General features: G+C 39.7%; 1 protein-coding gene across 1 annotated transcript in view; it reads right to left on the bottom strand.

The window, feature by feature from the left end:
* Positions 1–26,254, bottom strand: part of LOC122052698 (protein CHROMOSOME TRANSMISSION FIDELITY 7-like) — a 33,548-nt gene extending 7,294 nt beyond the window's left edge. The window contains exons 1-3 of the mRNA XM_042614367.1: positions 25,917–26,254; positions 25,744–25,839; positions 25,485–25,562 (exon numbers count right to left, since the gene is read on the bottom strand). Coding sequence (XP_042470301.1) covers positions 25,506–25,562; positions 25,744–25,839; positions 25,917–26,087 — 324 coding nt within the window. The 5' untranslated portion in view covers positions 26,088–26,254 and the 3' untranslated portion in view covers positions 25,485–25,505. The remainder of the gene's footprint in view (positions 1–25,484; positions 25,563–25,743; positions 25,840–25,916) is intronic.
* Between the last annotated feature and the right edge of the window lie 699 nt (positions 26,255–26,953).

Genomic DNA, 26,953 nt, shown 5'->3' with positions numbered 1-26,953 from the left:
TAGTTGTGGAAATCTAGGAGATGCAAGTAAGGATTCTCTGAATCTAATCCCCAAACTGATTTTCCTACACTTTAGAGATGAATGAAGGCCTGAGCATAAAATTCTTCGATGGGATTTCTGGAAACAAAATGGGCCCCAGCTCTTTAGCAGACTTCGGTGCTCCATAATCCTTTAAGGGTTTTAACATCATGTCCTATCCGAACAGACTGGGAGTGCAAAGTAGACAGACATGCAGGGTAATTGAATCTCCTGCAAGGTTAGCTTTGCATGCAAAAACAATATATGGAATAAAATACATAATGTAAAGAAAAACAAGAATAAAATTATTTAGCTCTAAATGCAAACTAAAGAAAAGATAAAGGAAAAGAAAGCAAAGTCTAGTCTAATCTAGTATGACTATCACCAATGTTATAGACGTAGTCCCCGACAACGACGCCAAAAACTTGTTACGCTTCCGCAAGTGCACGGATTCATCATCAGTAATAAAGAATATCGATCCCATGAGGACTGGTTATAAGCACTAGTGATGGCACACTTAGGATTAGCTACACTAATGATGGTTGTAAGTAATTTAAGAAAAGAGATTAGAAAGTGGGGAATGAGAACTAGTAACGAGAAGAAATCAACCTGGGTAATGAAGAGTTCTAGGAGTTCGATTTCATTGTGGTGATATTGATGTGTCACATACTATCCTATACTCGTTATCTATCAGCATATATTCGCCGGAAGCTAAAGCAACTATCCTTAAGCATCAAATAAAGACGATCCCTATGAAATCCTGTTACGGTTAACCCCTATCATTTGGACACCTCGGTAGATCACAAGGACATGACTCTAATTGATGTTATCAAAGATAGAATTAAGAAGCTTAGTTTGGTCTCTTACTTCCTTGTGGAGGAGTTGCCACTCATTTCAAGGAAGTACCCTAGATATCCGTGAACGGATTACCCCTGTCAGTAGGGCCCCTCGAGTGTACGATCTAAGGTATTCCCACTACGAGGTTGGCAATTCCTACATAATCAATCAACACGACAAAGAGATCGAGTAGTTGAAACAAAGCAAGCGAAATCATCCAATGAATATAAGCGTAATATGAGTTTTACATCAAAACCAATCCACAATTACTCCCTTATCCTAGAACAAGGACTCTACTCCATAGACACTGGAGAAAAACCCGAAGACATGATATATATAAACATACAAATTCTCAGCACGAAGAGAGAAAGAAGAAGTATACTTATCCAACGACGATGAGTGATCTTCGGATCCAATCCCTTGCTTTTGGAGTTAATGCGGTGATGAAAAATCGTTGGATCGATGTCCTAGATGACGTGGAATGGCACCAGAGTGATTCTCCTCTTGACGGCTCGCCTCTCGGCTCTCCCCTCAGAAAAAGGGTTAAACCCCTTTTATAGGCTAGGGCGCGACGCAGTGGCATGGCCGTGCAAGGATGGCACGACCGTGCCCTTTCTTGGCTCTGGATGCACTGCACGGCCGTGCCAATTGGCATGGTCGTGTGATGCTAGGACTCGGCTTATGGGGACACGACCATGCAGGGTTGCACGGTCGTGTGCTGCTTGGTCTCGGTCATAGGGGGCACGGTCATGCAGGGTTGCACGACCATGTTTTGATCTGCCTCTAGATTGGTCGCACGGCCGTGCAAGGGTTGCATGGTTGTGCACTTCTCCTCTTCTGTTTGGCCACACGGTCGTGTAAGGTTAGCATGACCGTGTTCTCTGGCTCACTCCGGTGGTTCAACAAACGCTGTTTTCGCTCCGAAAGTTGTCCCTGTCAACACAAAACCAAACAAAGAGCAGATATCTGTACAAAAGAGTATATATAATGAGTACATGATAAAAGAGGTGATCATACAAAAAATATGTATGTATAAAGCAAGTGAATGTGCATAAAAACATGCATAAATCATCATAATATTTATGCACATCACTTTTGTAGACTCATAGACTCTGATTCTATTTACCTCTTATGGTGGCAGCACACTTAGTGTTGGTGCAATTGACCTCTAGGGTTTCGATGTTTGACAATGTACCTTAGTTTAGTTAGTTTAACTAAGACTTGATCCAAACAAGACTTGATATTTGGAAGAGAAAAGTCTAGGGGTAAGTCTTAACCAGACCCTAGTGAGTGAAGCTAGATAGTAGAAGTACTGTGAGTGAAGCCGAACCCTAGTGAGTGAAGGTATGTAGTGGAAGTCTTGATGAGTGAAGTCAGACCCTAGTGAATAAAGCTAGGTAGGGGAAGTCCTAGTGAGTGAAGCAGGGCTCTAGTGAGTAAAGCTAGGTAGTGAAAGTCTTGGTGAGTGAAGCTGGACCCTAGTGAGTGAAGCTAGGTAGTGAAAGTCCTGGTGAGTGAAGCCGGGCCTTAGTGAGTGAAGCTAGGCAGTGGAAGTCCTAGTGAGTGAAATCGAGCTCTAGTGAGTGAAGCTAGGTCGTGGAAGTCATGGTGAGTGAAGCCAGGCAATGGAAGTCCTAGTGAGTAAAGCTGAGCATCCCTAGGGGTAGGCAACCCTTGGTAATATGTGATCGACTGGTTTCTGGTCGACTACGCGCGGTCGACCAGACCAACAATTATTAATAATGCTAACACTGTTTTGTCTTTACAATTTTATATCTATGGTGCTAACTTAGTGTTGTAGGCAAGTCTTAGTAGATCATTTTGGTCAGATATTAAACAAAGCCAAAGAAAGTCCAAACAGATCTGAAGGACTAGATGTTTGGCAAGTAAGAAAAGGTAAGTCACTAGAGGAGAGTGACTCGGTGAGGACACGCCCTGGTTGAGGAGCAGTAAGCGTCGGTCCAAGTTAGGTCCATTTTGGATCCCTAATCTGAGACCTTGACTAGTTCCTGGTCTTGGGAGGATAAGAGCTAATTACTATTCTTATTATCACTATGCTAAACTTGTTTTGCAGGTTAGATGTTTTAGATTTGGATTAACATAACTTGCAGGGCAAAAGTAGCAAGCCTTCGGATGAAGGGTACTTGAAGGCACCTTCATGCATTGGAAGGCGCCTTCGCATTGTTCATGGAAAGCGCCTTCAATGACTTGAAGGTGCCTTCCAAGGGATAAATTTTAGATCTCGTCACAGATAAGGCACAGCGAAGTGGGGACCAGATTTACCACATTGAAGGCACATTCAATGGCTATGGAAGGCACTTTCCATGCCCTTTATAAGCCAGTCTCGACCAAGCATCAATACACAACTGATATACGAGCTACTATGCGTCCATTTGAGGTTCCAACTACTCCAACTTCTTACTGTGTCTTTGCTGTGAAGTTGTTGCGCCTAACTACTGCTCCGAGGACTTCTAATCGTGGCCGGTAGTCCGACACCAACACACGAGCATTTTTCACTTTGATCCTTATGTGTCGGTAATGAAGTTATTTCCTTGTACTTAATTACTAAGAAAGGGAAGTATAGCGTGTTACACTTCACCTATCTTCTTTATACTCGATCCCCTCTTCCAAAGGTACCAGAAGAGGTAATTTAGTGGATTGTCCGTCGATAGGTCCGCATGACCTAGATCTTGGAGTAGGAGTCGCCGAAAGCTCCGAACCAATTAAAATTGATCGTCTTTTATTGTGTTCATTTTTTACTTAGTTTTTCCCTGCATACTCATTTTTTTAAAATTAAAAAAGAACAAGTTTTCAAAATCACATGATTCACCCCCTCTCACGTGCGACTCAATCCAACACTTAGCAGATAGAACTCTGCTTTCCTGTTGGCCACAAATTCGGCTTGTTCCTTCTTTGTCCAACTTTCTTCTTTCTTTAACTCACCGCTGCAATCGGTAGGTACTGTAAAACCATTTTTTAAGATAAAAAATATAAAAAAAATCAGTTTTGAAATAAACCTCCATCTTCTTCTTCCATTATACAAAATCTCCCTCAAATTTCTACGAATGGATGCTTGTTCCGGCCATTGTCTTTTGTGCTTCGTTTGGCGGTTAGTCCTTCTAAAGCACTTGGGCTCTGATTCCAATTGTTAGTCCCTTGCGGTCGGCAAGAGGGGGTTGAATTGTCCCGTACATTATAAAATAGCAAACACCTTTCTCAACCAATAGGGCTTTATCAATTACACACTTAAACAAAATATAAAGGAATTAAAGAAAAGTATGAGACACATAAATTTTTACTTAGTTTGCAATCAGACAATTGCTATTCCAACGAAAGTCGGCTCAGTAGAAAAATCTCATTCTCAAACAAAACGTTGGAGGCGGAGAAGCCTTGTACATGAAAATGATGCACGAAAATGAAAGATAGAAAGAATACTTGAACTACAAAGTGTGTTATCGAAAAGGAAAAGACTAGGGCTCTATTTATTTCTCACTGGTCGAAATGACCGTTTGCTTATGTGGCACTATTCGGGTGCCCCCAACGTGGCAAATCTTATCTTCTCGCAAACGGTTGTGCAACGGGCGCGGGATAAAAGTTTATCCCACTCTGGGCACTCGGACCCTCACTGATCTGATCCCGCCGCCAAAGAGGTCGAGGCACCCTAGATGGCACCAAACTGGTCCGAGCGCCCCGGACTAGATTCAACTGAAAGTTGACTTTCTATCCGGGCTTCCGCTCTGGTTCCACTCACTTGGATGATTTCGGCCTTCCGGAATAGGGCTCACGTGAATCTATTTTTCTATCTTTTCGAGCAGTCTTCCGCTCCGATTTCTCGTCTCTTAGAAATGTCGCGCACTTCTTTATCGTCCTCCAGCGTACTCTTTTGAGGTACCTCATCCTTCGGGTGCACTGAGTCCGTCGACTCTCTCCCTTGTCATCCTTCTCACTAGATGCATCTTCGCTCGACTTCTTGTGCTCCTAAGTTCCTGCACACTTAGACATAAGACATCAAAAGATAATAGGACCTAACTTGACTTGGTTGATCACATCAAAACTACTATGGACTAGTATTGGTGCAGGAAGCATCCGACGATCAAACCTAAATTTTGATAATGACAAAGGGATTCAAAGTTAAGGTTATTTGTTATCTGATATATTGAATGAGTTTGCAGGAAAGTCCTAACTACGGTTAGACAGGTTGGAAGCCCTAAGGGGCGGTAACCTTAGGTCCTAGGGGGTGGTAAGCCTAGGTGGAGGAAAACCCTAAGGGGTGGAAACTTTAGGTCCTAGGGGGTGGTAACCCTAGGTGGAGGAAAACCCTAAGGGGCGGCAACCTTAGGTCCTAGGGGGTGGTAACCCTAGGTGGAGGAAAACCCTAAGGGGCGGCAACCTTAAGTCCTAGGGGGTGGTAACCCTAGATGGAGGAAATCCTAAGGGGGGGGATAACCTTAGGTCCTAGGGGGAGGTAACCCTAGGTGGCGAAAAAATCCTAGGGTGTGGTAACCCTAGGTCCTAGGGGGTTGTCACCCTAGGCAGAAAGTCCAGTCGGTCTGGAGGACCGGACTGGCATCAGGTATGCTCTCCTGAGTGGAGTAGGTGAGGACGCGTTCCCTGGAAGAGGGAACAACATGCGTCGGTTCGACCTAGGGTTTCTGGTCAGAAATTCGAAGTCAAAACCGGACAGTACGGTGACTGTCGATTACTTAATTTATCATATTTATATTGTGCTAACTTTATCTTTTAGGGTATGTTATTGTTTTGTGGACTAACATATTTTGCAGTGACTAAAGTGCACATTTTACCTCGGATGAACAGTACTCGATGCGCCCTCTATAGAGCTTGGAGGCGCCTCGGGTGCATGGGTGAGCTAGCTGTGCAGAGGAGCTAGAGGCGCCTCCATGGAACTTGAAGGTGTTGGACCCCGTAGTTGTTTTGATGTGATCAACCAAGTTTAGGTTAGGTCCTATTTGTTTTCTGATCCCTATGTCTAAGTGTACAGAACTTAGGAGCACAGGAAGTCGAGCGGAAGACGCAGCTAGCGAGAATGACGACACGGGAAGGGAGCCGACGGGCTTGGTGCATCCAAAAGACGAGAGAGCTACGGAAGAGTACACCGGTGGACGAGAAGAACGTGTGCGACGTTCAAGGGACGTAAAGCCGGGACGAAAGCCTTCTCAAGGAGAAGGCCAGAAATTGGGTTCGGGTGAGCCCCATTTCGGTTGACCGGAATCACCCAAACTCATGAAGCTTCGGAAGTGAAAAGCAAGGAGAAAGCAAGCTTGAAATAAAGCTTAAGGCGCCTCAAGCCAGTATTGGAGGCGCCTCCACCTTGGAGGCGCCTCAATCAAACATTGGAGGCACCTTCAATCTTGTTTGAGGCGCCTCCGACTGGTCAAAGATGACCGTTTGAGCACGGATAGAGTTTTATCCGCTTGACTTGGTAAGAGGCGCCTTGAACCTTGTTGGAGACGCCTTGGACCTTCGAGACAGGATTTCCAGGAGCTATTTAAAGGCCCCTAGAGATAGGAAATATTTATTAATTCAAGCAATCAACTCTGTAGTCATTCCTAGCAATAGTTCTAAGCTTCCAAAGTGTAAAAGGCTTCTCCGCCTTCAGAGAAGTTGATCTTTCAGAGCTTTTCTTACTGCCTTGGATTAACAACCTTCTTGGTTGTAACCAAGTAAATTACCGGGTTCTTTTTCTTTATTTCTGTTAATTTACTTTATTAACTATTGCACTGTTTGAGTTGAAAGAATCGAGGAGGGTATACTTTTATTTTGCAGGCAATTCACCCCCCTCTTGCCGGCCCCGCTGCACCAACAAGTGGTATCAGAGCCCGACAACCTCAGAAGGACTAACCACCGACTGAAGTACAAAGATTAGGACGATGGCCGACGCGAACATTCATCCCCCGAAGTTTGACGGAGACTTCGCTACTTGGAAACGAAAAATGGAGATATTTTTTAAAACTGAATTTGATATACTTTTAATAATGAAATATAGATATGAAGCACCAAAAGACAAAGAAGAATTCAACTGGACAAAGAAGGAGCAGGCCGATTTCGTGGCCAACGGAAAGACGGAATTTCACCTGCTCAGTGTTCTGCCGCCTCAGGAGGTAAGTCGGATCGAAAGCTACGACTCTGCGAAAGACCTCTGGGAAAAATTCCTGGAGCTTCATGAAGGTACCTCCAAAGCAAAGCTTGCAAGATGCGACATCCTCCGGACTCAGCTTACGAACCTCCGGATGAACAATGGCGAGAAGGTAGCGCAACTCCAAGCAAGGATTAAGGAGCTAATAACTCAACTAAGCAACCTTGGAGAAGAAGTATCGAACCAGGACTCGATCTGGTATGCGTTCAACGCTTTCCCCAGAACTCCAGAATGGACGTCCTTAGTAGATACATACTACATCTCTAAGGACTTCAAGGTAAGTACTTTAGAAAATTTATTTTCTACTTTTGAACTTCACAAATCTCGAGTTACAGAGCCTAAATAAATAGAAAAGTCGAACCTCAACATTACCCTACAAGCCTAAAAGGACGATCCCGACTCCGAAGCGTCGATCGACAAAACTGAAGCGGCTCTTCTAGTAAGAAAGTTAAATAAGTTCATTAAAACTAATAAGTTTAAATCGCAGTCGAGGAAACATCAACGGAACAGAAGGACGGTCCGATGCTACAACTGCAACGAGGAAGGACACATCAAGGATGACTGCCCCAAGTTGAAGAAAAGGTACAAGGAGAAGCCTCAAAGACCGACATCCTCTACACGCAAGAATCTGAAGGCCACTTGGGATGATTCTTCATCCTCTAAATCAGAATCCAAAGCCTTCTCAGGATTAGCACTGATGGCCAACCATCTCTTCGAAGATGACTCAAGCTCAGAGATGAGCATAGATGAAGGGGGAGGAACATCAGAAGAAGAAGAAAGCTACGACGAAAGGGGAGCATCACCAAGTACGGTAAGTAAGGTACGTGATCTCACTCCTAATCAGTCCTTTCAATTTCTCAAATTACTTATGAAAGATCTAGCAAAATTAGAGAAAGAAAATGTTGAATTGAAATTGAACTTAGCAAAAACATGCCCACTAGAAATGTATGATAATTTAAATTTAGAAAATGAAAAATTAAAAAGTGAAATTATGAAATAGAAAAATACTGCATGGTTAAATAAATTTTCAAAATCGAAACTAAGGATTTATGGAAAATTAAATTGGTACATTAGAAAACATCAACGACAACTTAGGAAAATTTCTAGAAACTATATACCCCCTAAGTTTTTAAATAACCCAGTAGGAAGGAACCTTTATTGGGTTCCAAAATCCATTTTAGACTGATGTTTTTTTCCTTAAATTAAGGCTTTCAGAAGTAAAATTAAACAGATAATTTCTTTTGAGGCTTTGTCTAAGGAAGTGGTTGTTGCTCCAATAACCAAGAAGGCCTAGTGACTCGCCACGACCTGGAAGCCAAAATATTAAATGAAATGTTTAATTAACTTCTTATTAAAGCATTAAAATTAAATTAGATAATGCATTAAATTTTTTTTTCATACTTAGGAAAATAGTCTTGCTTAGAATTTTTACTTGGAAAATCTTTAGAACTATTTTTGCCTAAGTTAAAAAGTCTTCTAAAGTTAATTATTTTTTGGTCTAACTTAAAATTATTTTTGCAAAAACTTAAGGAAAATCTTAGGAAATTTTTTTACAAAAGACTTAGAATTTTTTCAACAGATTTAGAACATTTTAGAAAATCTTTTTCAAAACAAATATTTGTTATCCCGTTTTTGCTGTGATCAAAGTGGGAGATGTTGGTTAGTCCTAGGAAAATCGTACCGGTTCCATTGTACAAAAATTTTATACAAGTGTCAAACCTTTCCTTAAATAGCGTATTGTGTTCTTTAGAAGTTAAATTAGGAATCGCAGACGGAACTTAACATCATTGATTCCAAATTTAACTTATCTGTTCTTAATGGTTTAGATTTGAATCGCAAGCGGAACTTAACACTATTGATTCAAATAAACCCTAAAAACAAACCCTAAACCCTAAACCCTGTATCTACACACCAGGTGTTGGTAGATAACACCGCTAAACATGTTTCAACTACTAGAGCATGAGATATAACTTTATTGTTCTGATTCCTACGAAGACAGTCCGTCTTCCAATGTCCTGACTACTTGCAAATGAAGCACTTGCCCTTCGGCTTCTTCATTCCAGCTTTTTGTCCCTGAGGTTTATTCACTCTTTTTGCTGAAAAGACTTGTTTCTTCTTATTCTTTCCTTTCGGTTTAGAAGTAGAACCATTTTCAGCATAGTGAATCTGAGAACTTTGATGAAATATACCTTCTGCTGCCTGTAGTTATGTCAGAAGTTCCGCCAATATATACTCTCTTTTGTTCATGTTATAGTTCAGACGGAACTGCTCAAAACTTCTGGGTAGCGTTTGGAGAATTATATCGACCTGGGTTTCCCCATCGATTTCTCCTCCAGGAACTTGTATTTCGTTCAGATATGCTATCATTTTGAGGATATGATCCCTTACGGGTGGTTCCTCAAACATGGTGGATGTCATTAATTTTCTCATTGCCTCTTGCCTAGCAGTCCGACTCTGGTGCCCAAAGAGTTCTTTGAGATTGTTCATTATATCATAAGCTGTTGGTAAATCTTGATGCTGATGTTGCAATACATTTGACATTGATGCCAAAATGTAACACCACGCCATCTCATCAGTTTTTACCCATTTCTTATGATACTCAATCTCCTCTGGGGTAGAATCATCGTCAGGTGCATCAGGGCAAGCCTCAGTCAGTACAAACTTATAGCTTTCAGCAGTAAGAACAATGTCCAGGTTTCTTTTCCAATCAATATAGTTGGGACCAGTAAATTTGTTCTCTTTCAGTATAATGGCTAGTGGGTTGAAAGTCATCCTAAGAATAAAAAAAATTAAACTTTGGTCAAGACCCTAAATTTAGAATAATATTGATTCCTCAAACAATACTATTTTAAATTAACCAACACCTCAAATCACTGTGAATTTTGCATGCCACGATAGTGTGGACGTATACAAAATCAAACATTTATAAGAGGAGGCTTTACCCATTAATTTTATTCTTGTCAACCTAACTTTATGATAAATAAAATTAATAGTTGATTTTCCTTTGGTCACACAAATAGTAGCAGTGACTCCGATAGGGAGGATACTATTAGACGTGCCTAAGTGTATATCATTACTTGACACTAATTCCATTAATAAGATTGTGCCCCTTCCGATGGGGAAGATCACACGTTCTTAATTAATTTTCTATAGTCATCCTAAATGGAAGTTTGATCTAGTGATCCACAAACAAACTCATCCGATATGGAGGAAGGCACTCAGAGCCAATGCGCAAGTTTGTTTGCATCACTTACAAACCAGTAATGAAGACCGTGGAATTTATTAAAATAAATCCCTCTCCCACTTAGTTATTTAAAGTGAGGAATTTTAAACTATCCTAGCATACATCACATGCATACACACACATCACAGTAAATAAAAGCAATAAATATGGAAATTTATTTTCCAACTATTATGACATTTTTCCATCACTGTCTTCAGTATGCTCCAACCTTAGCTACTGTCATCTTTAGCCACCGCTATCGGGTCGAGACATCGTATCCATCTTGCTTCGTATTCCGCTACGCCTCTAGTCCTCCAAAAGTACCACGCCTTGCAAGCATCCGATCCATGACAAATATAGAATTTTACATATATCGATCCTATATTCCATAAAGGAATGTACATGTATTCTAGATCAAACACAAATAAAATTCTAAAAATAATACAGCTCCTGCTGTATTTGATACATACAATCATGCACACAAAATAATGCTCTTGATATGTCCAAGGGTCCAATCACACACAATATCTAAAAGCCATAATAGTTGGAGCATGTAACCACAGAGTTAGCACATCCTACTATTATCCTGCCTAAATTATGTATGGCATGTGCATAATTAATTTGAAAACCAAAACACACAGAGGCAAAACCTAGCTCTGATACCAATTGTTGGTTAGTCCTAGGAAAATCATACCGGTTCCATTGTACAAAAATTTTGTACAAGTGTCAAACCTTTCCTTAAATAACGTATTGTGTTCTTTAGAAGTTAAATTAGGAATCGCAGACGGAACTTAACATCATTGATTCCAAATTTAACTTATCTGTTCTTAATGGTTTAGATTTGAATTGCAAGCGGAACTTAACACTATTGATTCAAATCCACCTATATTATTAATTCCATTAAATATTAATTTCCAAAATTGGCTTCCAGGACTGCATGGCGAGGCACATGACCTTCTTGGATATGAGAGCAACCACCACCGCCTAGACAAAGCATTTTAAGGAAAGCTAATATTTAATTTCCTTAAATAACTCTAGGTTAACCAAAAAGAATAATCGAATCATAAATTCGAAAAAGAAGAAAACACAAACTCGAAAAACTAATTCAAAAACTAGATCTAATGCCTCTTGTGTTTGGAATTCTTGCAAAAAGAAATAACTAGCATGATGCGGAAAACAATTGCCAATTATACCTTCTCTTTATATGCTAATGACCTCGAGATCTTCTGCCGTATTCCTCGCCTCACCTTGGACGTCGTGTGGGCGACGATCCTCCAAGATGAACACCACCCAAAAGCTTTCTTCCTCTTCCTCTAAAATCCGGTCACCACCACCACCAAGGAGAAGAGAGCAAAGGGAAAGGGAGAAGAGAGAGGGCTGACCACCAAGAGATCCTCCAAGAAAGAGAATAAAAGTTGTGTCTCATGAAGCCTCCTCACCCCTTCTTTTATAATACTTGCCCAAGGTAAATAAGGGAAGAATTTTTACAAAAATTAAAATCTTCCAAGAGTTTTTCTTTTTCCCTTTTATTTTTTCTTTTCTTTCCTCTTGATTGAATCAATCACCAAATTAGTTGGATGATGATTTTATTTTAATTTTATTTTGGCCGGCCACCTTGCTTGGGCACCAAGCAAGGGTGGCCGACCTCTATAAGAGGAAGGAAATAATTTTTTTATAAAATTTTACAAGAAAAAACTCTTATAAAATTTTATAAGCTCTCTTTCCTAATGTAGGAGTTAAAAAAGGAAAGTTCTAAAAATTAAAACCATGTTTTAAAATTTAAAACTTCTCTTATAAAATTTCTTTTTTTAACATGGTGATAGAAAATTTAAATTTTAAAACTTATCTTCCTTTTTTTCCTAAACATGAGGATGGTTAAAAAAGGAAAGTTTTAAAATCTTTTAAACCTTCTTTTAAAATATGTGGCCTAATTCAAATAAGGAAAGTTTTTAAAATTAAAATCTCTCATTTAAAACTTATTATTTTATACAAAGAGAAGATTTTAAAAATTTAAAACAATCCTCCTTTTTTGATTAATATGGTCGGCCCCTACTAGTTTGTTCATCAAACAATAGGGCCGACCCCTATGGAAGAGGATGTGGCCGGCCCTTGCTTGGTCACCAAGCATTGGACCGGCCCCCTTCTTGGACACCAAGATGGGCTTATAAATGGATGGACTTAAGGCTATAATGAGGCTACGACAGGGACCTAGAGGAGAAATTAGTTTTGGCCTTCCGATGAGCTTGAGTATCCCGTGTTCGCCCCGAACACACAACTCAAGTTTATTGATAATAACTCATTCCACTAGAGAGTTATTATCGCACTACCGCGCCAATCCCAAATTACATTATAGGCTCCTTCTTATCATGAGTGTGTTAGTCTCCCTGTGTTTAAGAATACGAATGTCCACTAATTAAGTAAGTTACTGACAACTCACTTAATTAATATCTAGCTCCAAGAGTAGTACCACTCAACTTCATTGTCATGTCGGACTAAGTCCACCTATAGGGTTTAACATGGCAATCCTTATGAGCTCCTCTTGGGGGCATTCTCAACCTAGATAACTAGGACACAGATTTCTTCTATAATCAACAATACACACTATAAGTAATATCATTTCCAACTTATCAGGCATATTGATTTATCGAGCTAAACCTCACCCTTTGATAAGTCAAAGAAATAAATATTAAATATATGTGCTTGTTATTATATTAGGATTAAGAGCACACACTTCCATAATAACTAAGGTTTAGTTCTTTTACTAAGTCAGTACAAAAAGAACTTACTTAAATGATCCTACTCAATACACTTAAAGTGTATCAGTATAATTTATTAGTTAAGATAAACTAATACTTAATTACACTACGACTATACTGATAGTTTGTTCCTTTCTATCTTAGTTGCGAGCAACTGTTTATAATTTATAAAGAACTGACAACATGATCTTCTAAGTGTGACACCACACTTCATGTTGTCTACTATATAAATTAATTGAACAATTACATTTAATAAATAAATGCAAATATTGACCAATGTGATTCTTTTATTTCAAAAATAAATGTTTACAAAAGCTAGGCTTTTAGTATACACTCCAATAGGAGAAATAAGTACAAGTTAAGTTTAGGGGGAATTAAAACAAATTACTATGCTTTTCAACAATTAGTATTAAAACTAAATTTTATGCAGGTTGCAATTTAGTTTAATTGCAAATTTAGAGTTTAAATGTTAGTTTTGTAATTTCTTTAAATTACCACTTGTCTGTTTTTACCCTAACTTAAACTTGGGTTGATGCACATCAAAAAGGAGGAGATTGTTGGACCCCGTGATTGTTTTGATGTGATCAACCAAGTTTAGGTTAGGTCCTATTTGTTTTCTGATTCCTGTGTCTAAGTGTGCAGGAACTTAGGAGCACACGAAGTCGAGCGGAAGACACAGCTAGCGAGAAGGACGACACGGGAAGGGAGCCAACAGGCTTGGTGCGTCCGAAGGATAAGAGAGCTGCGGAAGAATATATCGATGGGCGAGAAGAACGTGCGCAACGTTTGAGGGACATAAAGCCGGGACGGAAGTCTGCTCAAGGAGAAGGCCGGAAATTGGGTTCAAATGAGCCCTATTTCGGTTGGCCAGAATCACCCAAACTCATGAAGCTTCGAAAGTTAAAAGAAAGGAGAAAGCAAGCTTGAAACAAAGCTTAAGGCGCCTTAAGCCAGTATTGGAGGCACTAGTTATTTTTCTTTGTAAGAATTCCAAACACAAGAGGCATTAGATTCTAGTTTTTCAAATTTGTAATTTGTGTTTGTGTTTTTTTTTATTTTTGAATTTGTGATTCGATTGTTCTTTTTGGTTAAACCTAATGTTATTTTAGGAAATTAAATATTTAATTTCGTTAAAAGATTTTGTCGAGGCAGTGGTGGATGCTCCCATACCCAAGAAGGTCATGTTCCTCGCCATGTTTGTCCTGGGAACCGATTTTCAAAATATATATTTAATTGAATTTGTAACATAGTTTGATTTGGATCAATAGTGTTAAGTTCCGCTTGCGATCCAAGTCTAAACCATTAAGAACAGATAAGTTAAATTTGGAATCAATAATGTTAAGTTCCGTTTGCGATTCCTAATTTAACTTCTAAAGAACACAATAGGTTATTTAGGAAAGGTTTGACACTTGTACAAAATTTTTGTACAGTGGAACCAGTACGATCTTCTTATGACTAACCAACACTTAATTTGTAACACTTTTTCAGAATTATAGTTGTTGCCTAAAGTAAACGTTCAACGAACGTGGGCCTTGGAGTAGGAGTCACCCTAAGCTCCGAACCAAGTAAATCTTGGAGTCTTTGGGATTGTGTGTTTGTTTCCTTTCATTATTTCCGCTGCGTTCATTCTCGATACGTCTTAAAATCGAACAAGTGAAAGCCACGAGCGCTATTCACCCGCCCTCTAGCGGTTCTCGATCAAATAATTGGTATCAGAGCGGGGTCGCTTCGAACAGATGAAACCACCTTTCAAGCAAGTTTTTCGTGGTATTTTCAATTTTTCGGAGTCGATCAGAATTAGTATAATTGCTATATTTCGATCTATCTTTATCGAATCAATTTTTGCTCGAAGTTGGTGCAACACCACTCGAGTTCATTTTTTTATATATACATCCTGCACTACTAATCCAAGACTAAGTCTTGGAACAATTTTTTTTTTCTGTTTTTGCGTGTGCAAGTTTTCAATGGCCCAACAAGAAGGCTACAACACTGTCCGCCCACCGCTCTTCATCGGAGAAGACTTCGGCTATTGGAAGGGCCGAATGGAGTCATACCCGCAGACCCAGTTCGAGATGTGGATGATCGTTAAGACCGGACTCAAACTTCCAACTGGCAGCGTCGGCAAACCGATACCTTGTGAGAACTGGGATGCATCCCTAATCAAGAAAGTAGAAGAAAATGCCAAGGTGACCTGCACCCTCCAGTGTGGTCTGACAAAGGAGGAACTCAACAGAGTAGGACCTTTCTCAAGTGCAATGGAGTTGTGGCAAAAGATGATCGAACTACACGAGGGTACATCAGACACAAAGGTAAGCAAGAGAGACCTTATTTTAAACAAACTATATAACATTAAATTGCAAGAAAATGAAATGGCAAGCCAACTACACGCCCGCATACAAGACCTATTGAACAGACTCCATGCAATCGGCCAAAGGGTAGAGAACAGGAATGTTATAAGGTATGCACTCAACGCCTTTCCTAGGAATATCTTGTGGGCATCCATGGTAGATGCTTACAAGGTATTCAAGGATCTCTCATTAATAAAGTTAGATGAACTTTTTTTTGAATTCGAATTGCATGAACAGACTAATACACGCCCAGCCGAGAAGGGTATAGCTTTGGTTACAGGTACAAGCAGAAGGCGTAGAACCAAAGCGGAGTCGGAAGAAGAACCAGATTCGGACGACGATGACGATGACGATGAGCTCATGACCGAACTTGTCAACTTGGTGAGGAAGCTCTACAGAAAGAAGAAGGGCTTCAACAAGAAGGATGTTAGAAAGGAGATCCAGTCCAAGGATACCCAACCAAACTCAAAGCTAAAAGTCGAGGCGACGTGCTATGGATGCAACCAAAAGGGGCACATCAAGGCCAACTGTCCGAACCAAAAAGATGCGAAGACCCCAAGAAGAAAGAAGTCACTAAAGGCGACCTGGGACGAGTCTTCTTCCGAAGAGTCAGACAATGAAGAACTCGAGCAGACGAGTTTTCTTGCAATGACGGTCTGGGACCAAATCAATGAATCCGAAGCAAGGATGAATCGGAAGTCGAGTCCGAGAGAAGCCACGGATTCGTATCCGTTTCTAAAGGGCCTAACCCCTCTTTAAGTACCTCGCGCTTATACAATTTAATTAATTACTTAATGTAAAAGTTAGCAAAATCCAACATTCGGATCAAATCACTTCTAAAGGAGGTAACAACCTTTAAAGAAGTGACTAACTCCGAATCCTTGACCGACCCAGTTCAGATTGGAACCTCAACTCAAGTCTAAAAGCTTGAGGAAGAGAATTCCAGCCTGAAAAGTCAAGTCAAAGATTTGTAGTTTGCATTGGAATGTTTTACACTGGGTTCCAAGAATCTTCACTTGATTCTTGGAAATCAGAAAGCCGTATACAATCGATCCGGACTAGGATTTAGAACTAAAAAGAAATATCGGTATTATTTATCGCTTGTTAACAGACCGAATAGAAAGATAGTTCAAGCATGGGTACCTAAGTCCAACTTAGTCAATCAAGTTGGACTTGGTCAATATTGGGTCCCCAAGGATCAAGTACATTATCTTGATAGACCATATCGAGACTATGATCCAGGGGGAGCCAATAGAAAAACTATTTTAATAAATAGATAAAATTACTTGATGCTTGTTTATTTTCCTTTCCTTGCAATATGCATGTTTAGATTAGGATAGAAAAAGGACCTAGGCGTAATTTACACTTGTTTAGTTAAACTTAGGGGTTTCAAAAGGGAAATTAAATATATATTTTCTTTAAAAGACTTTGTCTAGAAGTGATGGATAATCCCATACCCAAGAAGGCCCAGTGCCTCGCCATACCCTGGGAGCCAATCTTCGAAATGTATATTTAATTAACCAATTGGAAAACCTAAGTTTAACTCAAATGTAAATTAATCCTAAGAAATAATCTAAATTAAGATAACCATCTCACAAAACTACTAAAGGTTCCCTGATTGATAAACTTAGAATCGGGTGAGATGGATCTAGGTTGAACTTAGTCTAATCTAATTAAATAATTTAATCCAATTAATTAATTAACTTAACAATTTAATAACTTAATTAGCTTAATAATTAACTAAAATCTAATTAATTAACTTAACTAATCAACTTAACTAATAAATTAACTTAATCAACTTAATAAACTAAAATAAATTAACTTAGTTAACTTAATAATTTCTAATTAATCAATTTAATAACTTAATTAACTTTATAATTAACTTAAAATCTAATTCAATTTAATTAATTTAATAATTATCTAAATCTATCTTAATCAACTTATTAATTAATAACTCGATAATTTAACTATTTCAATTTATCAACTTAACCTTTTAATTAAATAAATTAACTTAATCGACTAAATCTAATTAACTTAATCAACCTAATAAATAAACTTAATTTGTAAAATACCGAAAAGAGATGAATAACCATAAGGGAATTTTTCAGAATTTTTAGAAATTTTTCGAAAATTGTTTGGAGCCCATATGACTTAGGTTACGAGGATAAATATGAGTTATGGGAAAACCTGTTTAGGCTACCCCATTTAAACGAGAAAATGTTTGATTTTCTTTTTATTTCTCTTTTTCTTTCTTTTTCTTTCCTTCTTACGTTTCTTCACATGCGCCCGAGCCGTCCCCCGATGCCAAACCCGTGCCCGTGCCCTAAGCCATCGACGCCGTCCGTTCCCTTCCTAACCGGCGCCGCATGCGACGGTTTCTCCTTCCTCCTGCATAAGGCAGTGGCCAAGGGAAGCCCCACGCCTCTCCATCTTCTCCCGATCGCCACTTTCCTCTCCCTGTGCCCTAACCGTCTCCACCGCTGCCCTTCTCCCTGCTCGACCCGTGATTGCGACTACGAGATGAGGCCGAGTGCTGACGCCGATCGATCACCTACTCGTCGCAGAGATCTTAGCCACCACCGGTCCATGCCCTAACCTCCACCTTTCTCATCTCTGTCGATTTCATGTCTCAATGTCGCCCTCTCCGATCTCCTATGTGCCAGCCACCGAGATTTCCTAGCCGGCCAAACTCCTCTATCCTAGATCTGCCCCTCTCTGCTGCACCTCTGCACAGCGCCACCGCCACACGGAACAACGCCGACCGCCTTCACGCTATGCCCTAGTTTCCAAATGTCGAGTTCTTCCTCTCACTGACCTGGAATAGAGGTAGGTCATGATCTCGTTTTCAGTTTCTGTTGTGGAGGGATTAATACTTGCTTAGTTTTAGTTTATATGGTAGATTAGGATTTTTCTTAATCTGTTGTGGCTGATCTTGCTTCAGCTGAGGGTTTTTACAAAGGAGGTGGACTTAGTCTAAGTTGTTGGCATTTGGTAAGTTTGATAGATAATGTTGCTGCTAGATTGTGGTAGTGAATTAACTTCATGGTTACTTCCTTAATCCTCTTTTATTAGGGCAGTGCAGAGGTTTCCAACAAGAGTAGAGGTGTTTTTTCGAGGATTTCCAGCAGTTGTGATCCCTAGCTGTGGACTAACAGAAGAGGCTTAGTGTTGAGGTCAGAAGTAGAAGAATTGTTGTAGCGTTCACAGATTTGAAGCTAGGAAAGGATAATGATAAATTGTACTTGAATTTAATTAAGTTTAGGTTGATAATGCTAGTTGCAAATCCTAATTGGAAGGTGAAATAGTTAGAGTTTGTTTAATTCAAGGATTTTAAATATAAAGGAAGGATATGATTATTAAATAGGGTTGGAGATTTTATTTAGCTATATAGCTAAATACATTATGTTTGATATCATAGGACTTTGATTCGAGACGGTGTCTCGACGAGGGATCTATTTCGGATACGATCCTCTTATTGGAGGCGGGTACCTTGACTTATCTATTTTGATATGTTATATTGATATGCTTAGTAATATTTAATAAATAGTAATATTTATGTTCATTTTGCATCGGTATGTCATTATCTATTACCTGAGCATGCTGTATTTATTTCCTGCTGTTGCATTCATGTTCCTTTGATTATATACAACCTTAAGGTAATGACATACCATGCCTTATTATGTTCAGGACACTGATTTATTTTACCATACCTGACCGGTGTACCTAGATCATATTATTTGATACATGTATCTTTTGGTACACATTTTGGTAGAGATGGATAGGATTATGATATTTCCATGCTTAGTGCCATGCATCATCTCGCATGATTACATGTTGTGCAATTGTTGGTTCCATTATTATTGAGCACATTACCGGTTATATGGATCTGCACACACAACCACTCATGGGTTAGTGGTTTTTATCATGCAGGGTGTGTTGCAGCAGGTTACTCTATCAAGGGCTCTGCTGGTCTACTTATGGGTAGTGTGACACAGCATGGTAGTAGGATAGGGATCCCTCCTCTGGACTGGCTCAGAGAGATGAGAGCATTGAGCTCCCCCACTTATGATTTGGGATAAGGAAGATAGGTGCACTCCGATAGCATCTCGTCCACTCGGTCACTCATCAGGAGCAGTGATGGTAGAGTGCACGGTTGTCACAATCCTACCCACTCGGTCTCACCATCGTGTGTGAGACGACTGACTGACAGTAGGGGTGACCAGGACATGTCATTGCCATCATACGCATTGATGCATTTATTGCTTGTGTTTGCTGCACTTTATATGTTGCATATTTGGTGGATGCATATGTTTGACATGCATACAAGATTTATGATACTCTCGGTCTTACGACCTTGTTATCTTTATATAAGGTCCTGGTTAGTACAGATACTCCTGTTCCTTACAATTTGGCATTTTTCATATGATATGTATATCCAGGAGACTGTACGCATATTTATTATTAGTTGTTATTTCTTACTATGCATGTCAGTAGTTACCCGCTGAGGAGTTGACTCACCCCGTTGATATTACTATTTCAGGTTGAGGCTATCCGAAGGATTTCCAGTCGCTAGTCCCCCCTGCAGATTGCAAGGATGTTGTTTGGTCTTTTGGTTTTCTTATTATACTATCCAGACTATGTTTTAGATTTATTCTGGTTTTGCTCTATGGATATTGTATGGTTTTTCCTTTATTTGTCGATGGGATTTTATTTGGATATGTTCTGCTACATGCCTGCCTGGATGCCAGAAGAGGTGAGTTGATTTTATTTGCATCGTTGTGATTTGAGCTTTATGGGTGTAGTTGAGAAGGAATAAGATTTGAGTTTATGAGTATAGTGGAGAAGGATATTTGGGATGATTTTCCTTATCGTTGTTTTAGTGGATTGTGATACTAAACTGTGTGGTACACTACAAGAAAAAAGCTAATAGACAACGCTTTTAAAGCGTTGTCTATGTACCTGAAAAAACGTTGTTAAAAGCACTGTTGTTAAAAGTCTGTTCAACGACAACGCTTTTAAAGCGTTGTCGTTTGTAGCGAAGACAACGCTTTTGCAACGCTTTAAAAGCGTTGTTGTTTTTTGTAAAGACAACACTTTTTGCAACGCTTTAAAAGCGTTGTCGTTTTAAAGAAAAAAAATTAAAAAAAATATTTAAAAACTATTATTTTTATATTTACGAAACTATTATTTTTCTTTTACCATGTCAAGATTTGAATTTTACATATAATCAGCTCAGCTAATGATTTCAAATTCATACCAAAATAATAGAATTCTGACATTAAAATAATATTAGTATTTACATGAGAAGCTAGTAAAATGTATACAGTATTTACAGAAAGAAAGCTAAAATGAAACGTTCTTTAGAATATGAGTTTAACCAATAGTGAAAAATTGCCAACTTCCTAAGAAAAGCTTGTAGAATCTTTAGTTTAACATGCTTGATAGACTTAAAGCTTGCATATCTATTAAAGCTTGTAGAATTGTCACAGTTGGTGCATATCTCTTTTGTGCATCTATCGAGGACTTTTGGCAGAAAAACTTTGTTAGATTTCTTGACCATAACGTGGGATCGAAGGAATTCCTTCTTGGCTTTCTCCAGCTCCTCTGTCACATTCTTGGCACTGTAGACTCTTAGCTGCAGCAAGATTGAATGAGTGTGTGAATTTATATCTTGAATGACATGAGCAAGCGAGTGAAGTGAAAAAGATGATTACAATGGGGTCCGAGGAAGCTCCGGTGCAGATTGCAAAGAAAACAAGGGGATGGCAACTAGGGAGACCCATTTTGGACCAGATAAGCTACTTGTCTTCCCCAGATTTCTTCCTCGTAGCATTTGAGAGTATAGTTTCAAGCCACTGATGAAGAGAGAAGACAGTGATGTGGCTAATGAGTGATCAGACCAAACATACAATTTCATATTAGATCAATAACGACAGTTAGAAGTTATTGGCACGACGAAGTTGATGATAAAGAATATTGAATTTCTAATCATACAAATTAAGATCATACACGACCCATCCGAGATGTCCGACAACCCAAAATAGAGTACTCAATGCAGTTGGCAGTAATGACTTGCCCTCCAATATTATATGCAGCCTGAAAATGCAGAGAAATGAATCGGGTGCAAAAAGAAAAAAGACAAAATGGTGTTTGCACTTTTTGGTGATTCCATGAATGGTTCACACGATATTTTGAATAGATGAAATATGGATATGTGCTTCGAATTCTAAAGTATACATTCAATTCTGTATTTTTAGAAAGAGAAACTCATTTTAATGGGCATATTCTAAGAATTGCATCACTATTTTGAGGAAATATAATCTAGGAAAAGTAACTTCTGTTTGAAAATTGCACAGAGAGTTGAAAACAAATTGTTGGAACCCCAAGGTTGTTTTGGTGTGATCAACAAGTTAAGTTAGGTCCTGCGTTGTTTCTAACCTTGTGTCTAAGTGTGCAGGAGCTTAGGAGCACAGGTACTCGAGCGGAAGACGCAGCTAGCGAGAAGGACGGCACGCGGTGCGTCCGAGGGACGAGTCGTGCGGAGAGTACACCGGCGGACGAGAAGGAAGTGTGCGCTGTGAGAAGCTGAGGCGGAAGATTGCTCGGGGAGCAAGAGGCAGCTAGCGAAGGTCGGCCTGAGGTGCGGCCAGGGGAAATCTGCGGATAATCTGTTGGTGGACGAGAAGGACAGCAGCGATTCAGGGCGAGAGCGGAGGAAGCACGCTCGAGAAGACCGGAAGATGGGTTCGGGTGAGCCATATTCGGATGTCGAGATCACCCAAGCAAGCGGGCCGGACCGGACCAGAGGCGAGCTGAACCGGAAAAAAGAGCACGGACCAAAAGTCAACTGGGTTGACTTTTCGCTCCGGGGCGCCCGGAAGTGACTTTTTCCCAGGATCGAGCTTTGACTCGATCCAACCATTGGGGGATAAATTTTATCCCCCCCAGGGTGCCCGGAACCCTTCCAGGCGCCCCGACCAAGGCTATAAATATAGCCTTGGTCCAGAAGCTTTTCAACAACCACGATTATTCTATTTCCAAACACTTGTATGCTTTAGTTGTAGTTAAGCTTCTGTTTTCTGGCCTAAACGCTGTAAGAGGCTTCTCCGCCTGAAGGAGTTTTTGAGCTTAATCTTCCTTGGATTAACAACCACATCGGTTGTAACCAAGTAAACATCTGGTGCCTCGTTTTTTCTTTTATGCTTTTAATTTACCGCTTAGTTTATTTATGCAAGTGTTAGCTTAAAGAGTTCGAGGAGGGTTTGCTTTTCTTTTGTGTTAGCAGGATATCCAACAACCCCCTCCTAGCCGGCCCAACGGTCCTACAAGTGATATTAGAGCCGAGTACGCCTCAGAAGGACTAACCGCCGTCTGAAGCAACAAAACGATGGCCGGAGCTAGCGAATATCCACCAGCATTCAAGAGGGAGTTTTCTTCATGGAAGAAACAAATAGAGGTATATCTTAATTCTGATGTTGGTATTTCTTTCATATTAAAATCTGGCTATGAAGCACCAAAGACAACGAATGGAGAAGAACTCGATCTACGCCTCTGGAATAAGAAGCAATGTGACGAGTTTGTGGCAAACGGGCGAGCTGAATTCCATCTTCTAACCGTAATACGAAAAGAAGATCTCGACAGAGTCGGAGAGTACAAAAATGCAAAAGAACTTTGGGAAAAGTTCTTGAAGATCTGTCCGAGAATGAATCCAACAGTCCGAGGATGAATCCAACACCGATTCAACGCCAGAACAGTCCGAGAATGAGGAAACTGTCGAGATAGTCGATCTCCATCCCGAGGACACAGAAAGCTCATCCCAAGTGAGCATCATTGAAGAGGGAGAGATATTGGAAGAAAGCAACTCAACAAGGGGAGAATCAACGGTCGACGAGGTAAGTAAGGTATGGTCTCTACCTTCTGAACAACCGGTTAATTCAATAGAAAAATTGCTTGAAGATTTTTGCGATTTAAAAATTGAATTACCGAAAAAGTTTTTTGAATTAGAAAATCAATTGTCAAATTTGTCTTGCAAATTAGAAATATTATCAAAAGAAATTTGCAAATTTAAAAATATTTTGACAAAAGAATTATTCAAATTAGAAGAATTTTTTGAATTACAAATTTCTCTCTCGAAAGAATTTTGCGATTTAGAAATTGAGTCACCGAAAAGGTGTTTCAGATTAAGAAATCTGTTAATAGATTCCTGTAAATTAGAATTTTTGTTGTTAAAAAATTCTTGCAAATTACAAAATATTCTTTCGAACGAATTTTGCACATTGCCGAAAGAATTTTTTATATTGTCGAAAAATTTTATCAAGTTAGAATCTATGCTATTTGAATATTTTTGTGAAGTTGAAATTCAAAAAATAATAGAAATTAACATGATACAAATTATTGCATGTTTAATATATGTGGCTTTAAATTTGAAAAAGTGTAATTTGAGAAGTTATGAAAAATTGAAATGGAAATTTAAAACTTGCTGATATAAGTATCAATATAAAATAAATAAATAATAAATGCATAGAAAATTTTTTAATGCTACCAATTTTTTTTAAAATTTTCTTGCATAAATTTTTGGGCTTAGAAAGATTTATTTCTGGTAAAAACTTAGAAATTTTTCGAAAGTCATTCTTTGACTTAGAAATTTTTTTCTTTAACTTGAAAATATTTTTTCCGAAAAACATTGAAATAGATTTCTATAATTTTTCTAAGTGTCAAACCCTTAGATTGTTTTTCTTGAAACCCCATTTTTATTGTGATCAAAGGGGGAGAAGGGAAAGTATAAGTCTAGGGGGAGGTAGAAAATTGAAAATTAAAATTTGAAATATTTTGAAATTCAATTTTTTTTTCTATCATGTTGCATGTTATTGCAATAAATTATTTTTATTCTATGTATATTTGTAACCCTAGCTTAACTTGGGTTGATCACACCAAAAAGGGGGAGATTGTTGGAACCCCAAGGTTGTTTTGGTGTGATCAACAAGTTAAGTTAGGTCCTGCGTTGTTTCTAACCTTGTGTCTAAGTGTGCAGGAGCTTAGGAGCACAGGTACTCGAGCGAAAGACGCAGCTAGCGAGAAGGACGGCCTTGTGCGTCAGGAGGCGAGTCTTTGGGAAGAGTACCGTGAGACGAGAAGGAAGTGTCGTGATGGTTAGAAATGTCGGAGCGGAAGATTGTTCGGGGAGCAAGAGGCTAAGCGCGAAGGTCGGCAGGGAGTGCGGCCAGGGAAAGTCTGCAGATGAGTCTGTTGGTGGACGAGAAGGACACGGCAATTCAGGGACGAGGCGGGAAGGAAGCATGCTCGAGAAGACCGGAAGATGGGGTGAGCCCTATTCCGGATGTCGAGATCACCCAAGCAAGCGGGCCGGAGCGGAAGACCTGCACTGAGGCGAGCTCAACAGAAGAGAGCTGGACCAAAAGTCAATGGGTTGACTTTTCAGCCGGAGCGCCCGGAACTATCCGGGCCGCCCGGACCCTGGCGCCAGGCGCCCGGAAGTGACTTTTTCCCAGGATCGAGCTTTGACTCGATCCAACCGTTGGAGGATAAATTTTATCCCCCCCAGGGCGCCCGGAACCCTTCCAGGCGCCCCGACCAAGGCTATAAATATAACCTTGGTCCAGAAGCTTTTCAACAACCACGATTATTCTATTTCCAAACACTTATATGCTTTAGTTGTAGTTAAGCTTCTGTTTTCTGTGCCTAAACGATGTAAGAGACTTCTCCGCCTGAAGGAGTTTTTTAGCTTAATCTTCCTTGGATTAACAACCACATCAGTTGTAACCAAGTAAACATCTGGTGCCTCGTTTTTTCTTTTATGCTTTTATTTTACCGCTTAGTTTATTTATGCAAGTGTTAACTTAAAGAGTTCGAGGAGGATTTGTTTTTCTTTTGTGTTAGCAGGATATCCAACAACCCCCTCCTAGCCGGCCCAACGGTCCTACACAAGCCATATACAGAAACAATGTATATTGCAATGCAGAAAGCACATATTGATGCTTAAGTTATATTTTAAGCAAAGAATGAAACGGAATGCTATCTTGCTTGTGATCTAATGCTTACAATCTAAGCGTTAGCAATTAAGCTCAAGGAATATCAAAATAGGAAAGAAAATTAAGTACGGTTCTATGAAGAAGTGCGTCTTTCAGTACCTTATTAAACAAAGCAACGTCTCAAAGAACTATTTGGAACCCAAGTTCCTTCTCCATGATCGTAAGCACCTCCTTAACCTGTGATCCCAGAAGCATGGTTACTGTCTTCCATCAAAGCTATGGAATTGAAAAGTCAAAACTTTTCCATAATCAAATTTAAGAACTTGCATTTCTAATTACTCAGTCATTTCAACAAACAGTTTGCGACCGCTAGGGCAAAAAGAACAAGACTGATCGATCAAGTTGTAAATCCAGCAACCTTGCGCTTGTGCGATGGGGAGTCACCGTCGAGAACCAATAGGATGCGGGAATTGCCTCCGCTGGGCGTCGAGACAACTCTCTCATTGCGCCAACCCTGTGCATCGAAATTAAACAATCTAGAGAACAAGGACGAAATGGAAACAGAGAATAGATCGAAGCAATCAGATTGACCTTGAACCGAATTCCTTCGTAGTACTTCTTATGGAAATCCCCGTGGAGCTTCTCGTCTGACTCGTCCCCGGGGGCGTACATCATCCCGCAGACGGAGCAGGAGCGGAGGAGGAAGTCCGACTGCCCTAATTCGAGATGGTACTGCGCGTAGCTCCTCTTCTTGTTGAGCATCCTGGAGCTCCTCTTCTTGTTGACGGAGAGGACTTCGGAGGGGAGGTTTACAGAGAGGGGTTCGCCGGAGAGGGGTTTGCCGGAGAGAAGTTGGACGGAGAGGGCGTGAGAGGAGGAGTTGGATGGAGAAGGCGAGAGATGAGAAGTCGTGAGAGGGGTTCGGGAGGTTTTAGTAAGATAGGTGGGTGCGAGTGAGTGAAACCTAGGGGGTTTTCAACTCCTTACTTGATCCAACGGTGTGTATCATTCTAGATTTAATTTAGATGAGAACTTGACAATGGACAACAATAAAAAAATGGTAAAAGATAACGCTTTTCAAGAAGTGTTGTCATTGACCTACAAAAATCACTAAAAGACAATGGTTTTAAAAAAAGCGTTGTCTATTAGTAAGAAAATAAAGAAATAGACAACGCTTTTCACTAAAAGTGTTGTTAAAAAAAAACGACAACGCTTTTAAAAAAAAAAGCGTTGTCTTTTAAGTGTTGTAAAAACTCAATTTTCTTGTAGTGGTATGTTATTATATATATGTTCCGGCCGTGTTGGCCGAGGTATCTGGATTGATGTAGTCAAGTTTCATATTGTCACCCGTACAGGGGAGATGCTGCCAAAATTTCTTCTGACAAAGACTACCTGGAGCGTGACAATTTATTTGGTATCAGAGCCAAGTTTGCGAGTCAAACTGAGTACTTTCGAATCTGTACAGATTTCCATTATGTTCATGTTTCGAAATTTCATTTTGAATTTGTACGGATTTCTGTCGATTTTCTTGTACGAGATTTCGAGGTTATATATGGGGACTGGACAACGATGGAACATCTCCTGATGGCAAATAGGTAAAAAGGTAATTTTATAATTTTTGTTACTTG

This window comes from Zingiber officinale, chromosome 3A (assembly GCF_018446385.1).
Source record: "Zingiber officinale cultivar Zhangliang chromosome 3A, Zo_v1.1, whole genome shotgun sequence".
NCBI classification, from domain to species: domain Eukaryota; kingdom Viridiplantae; phylum Streptophyta; class Magnoliopsida; order Zingiberales; family Zingiberaceae; genus Zingiber; species Zingiber officinale.
Note: the sequence above shows the minus strand (reverse complement) of the source record. Positions and strands in the feature narration are given on the sequence as shown.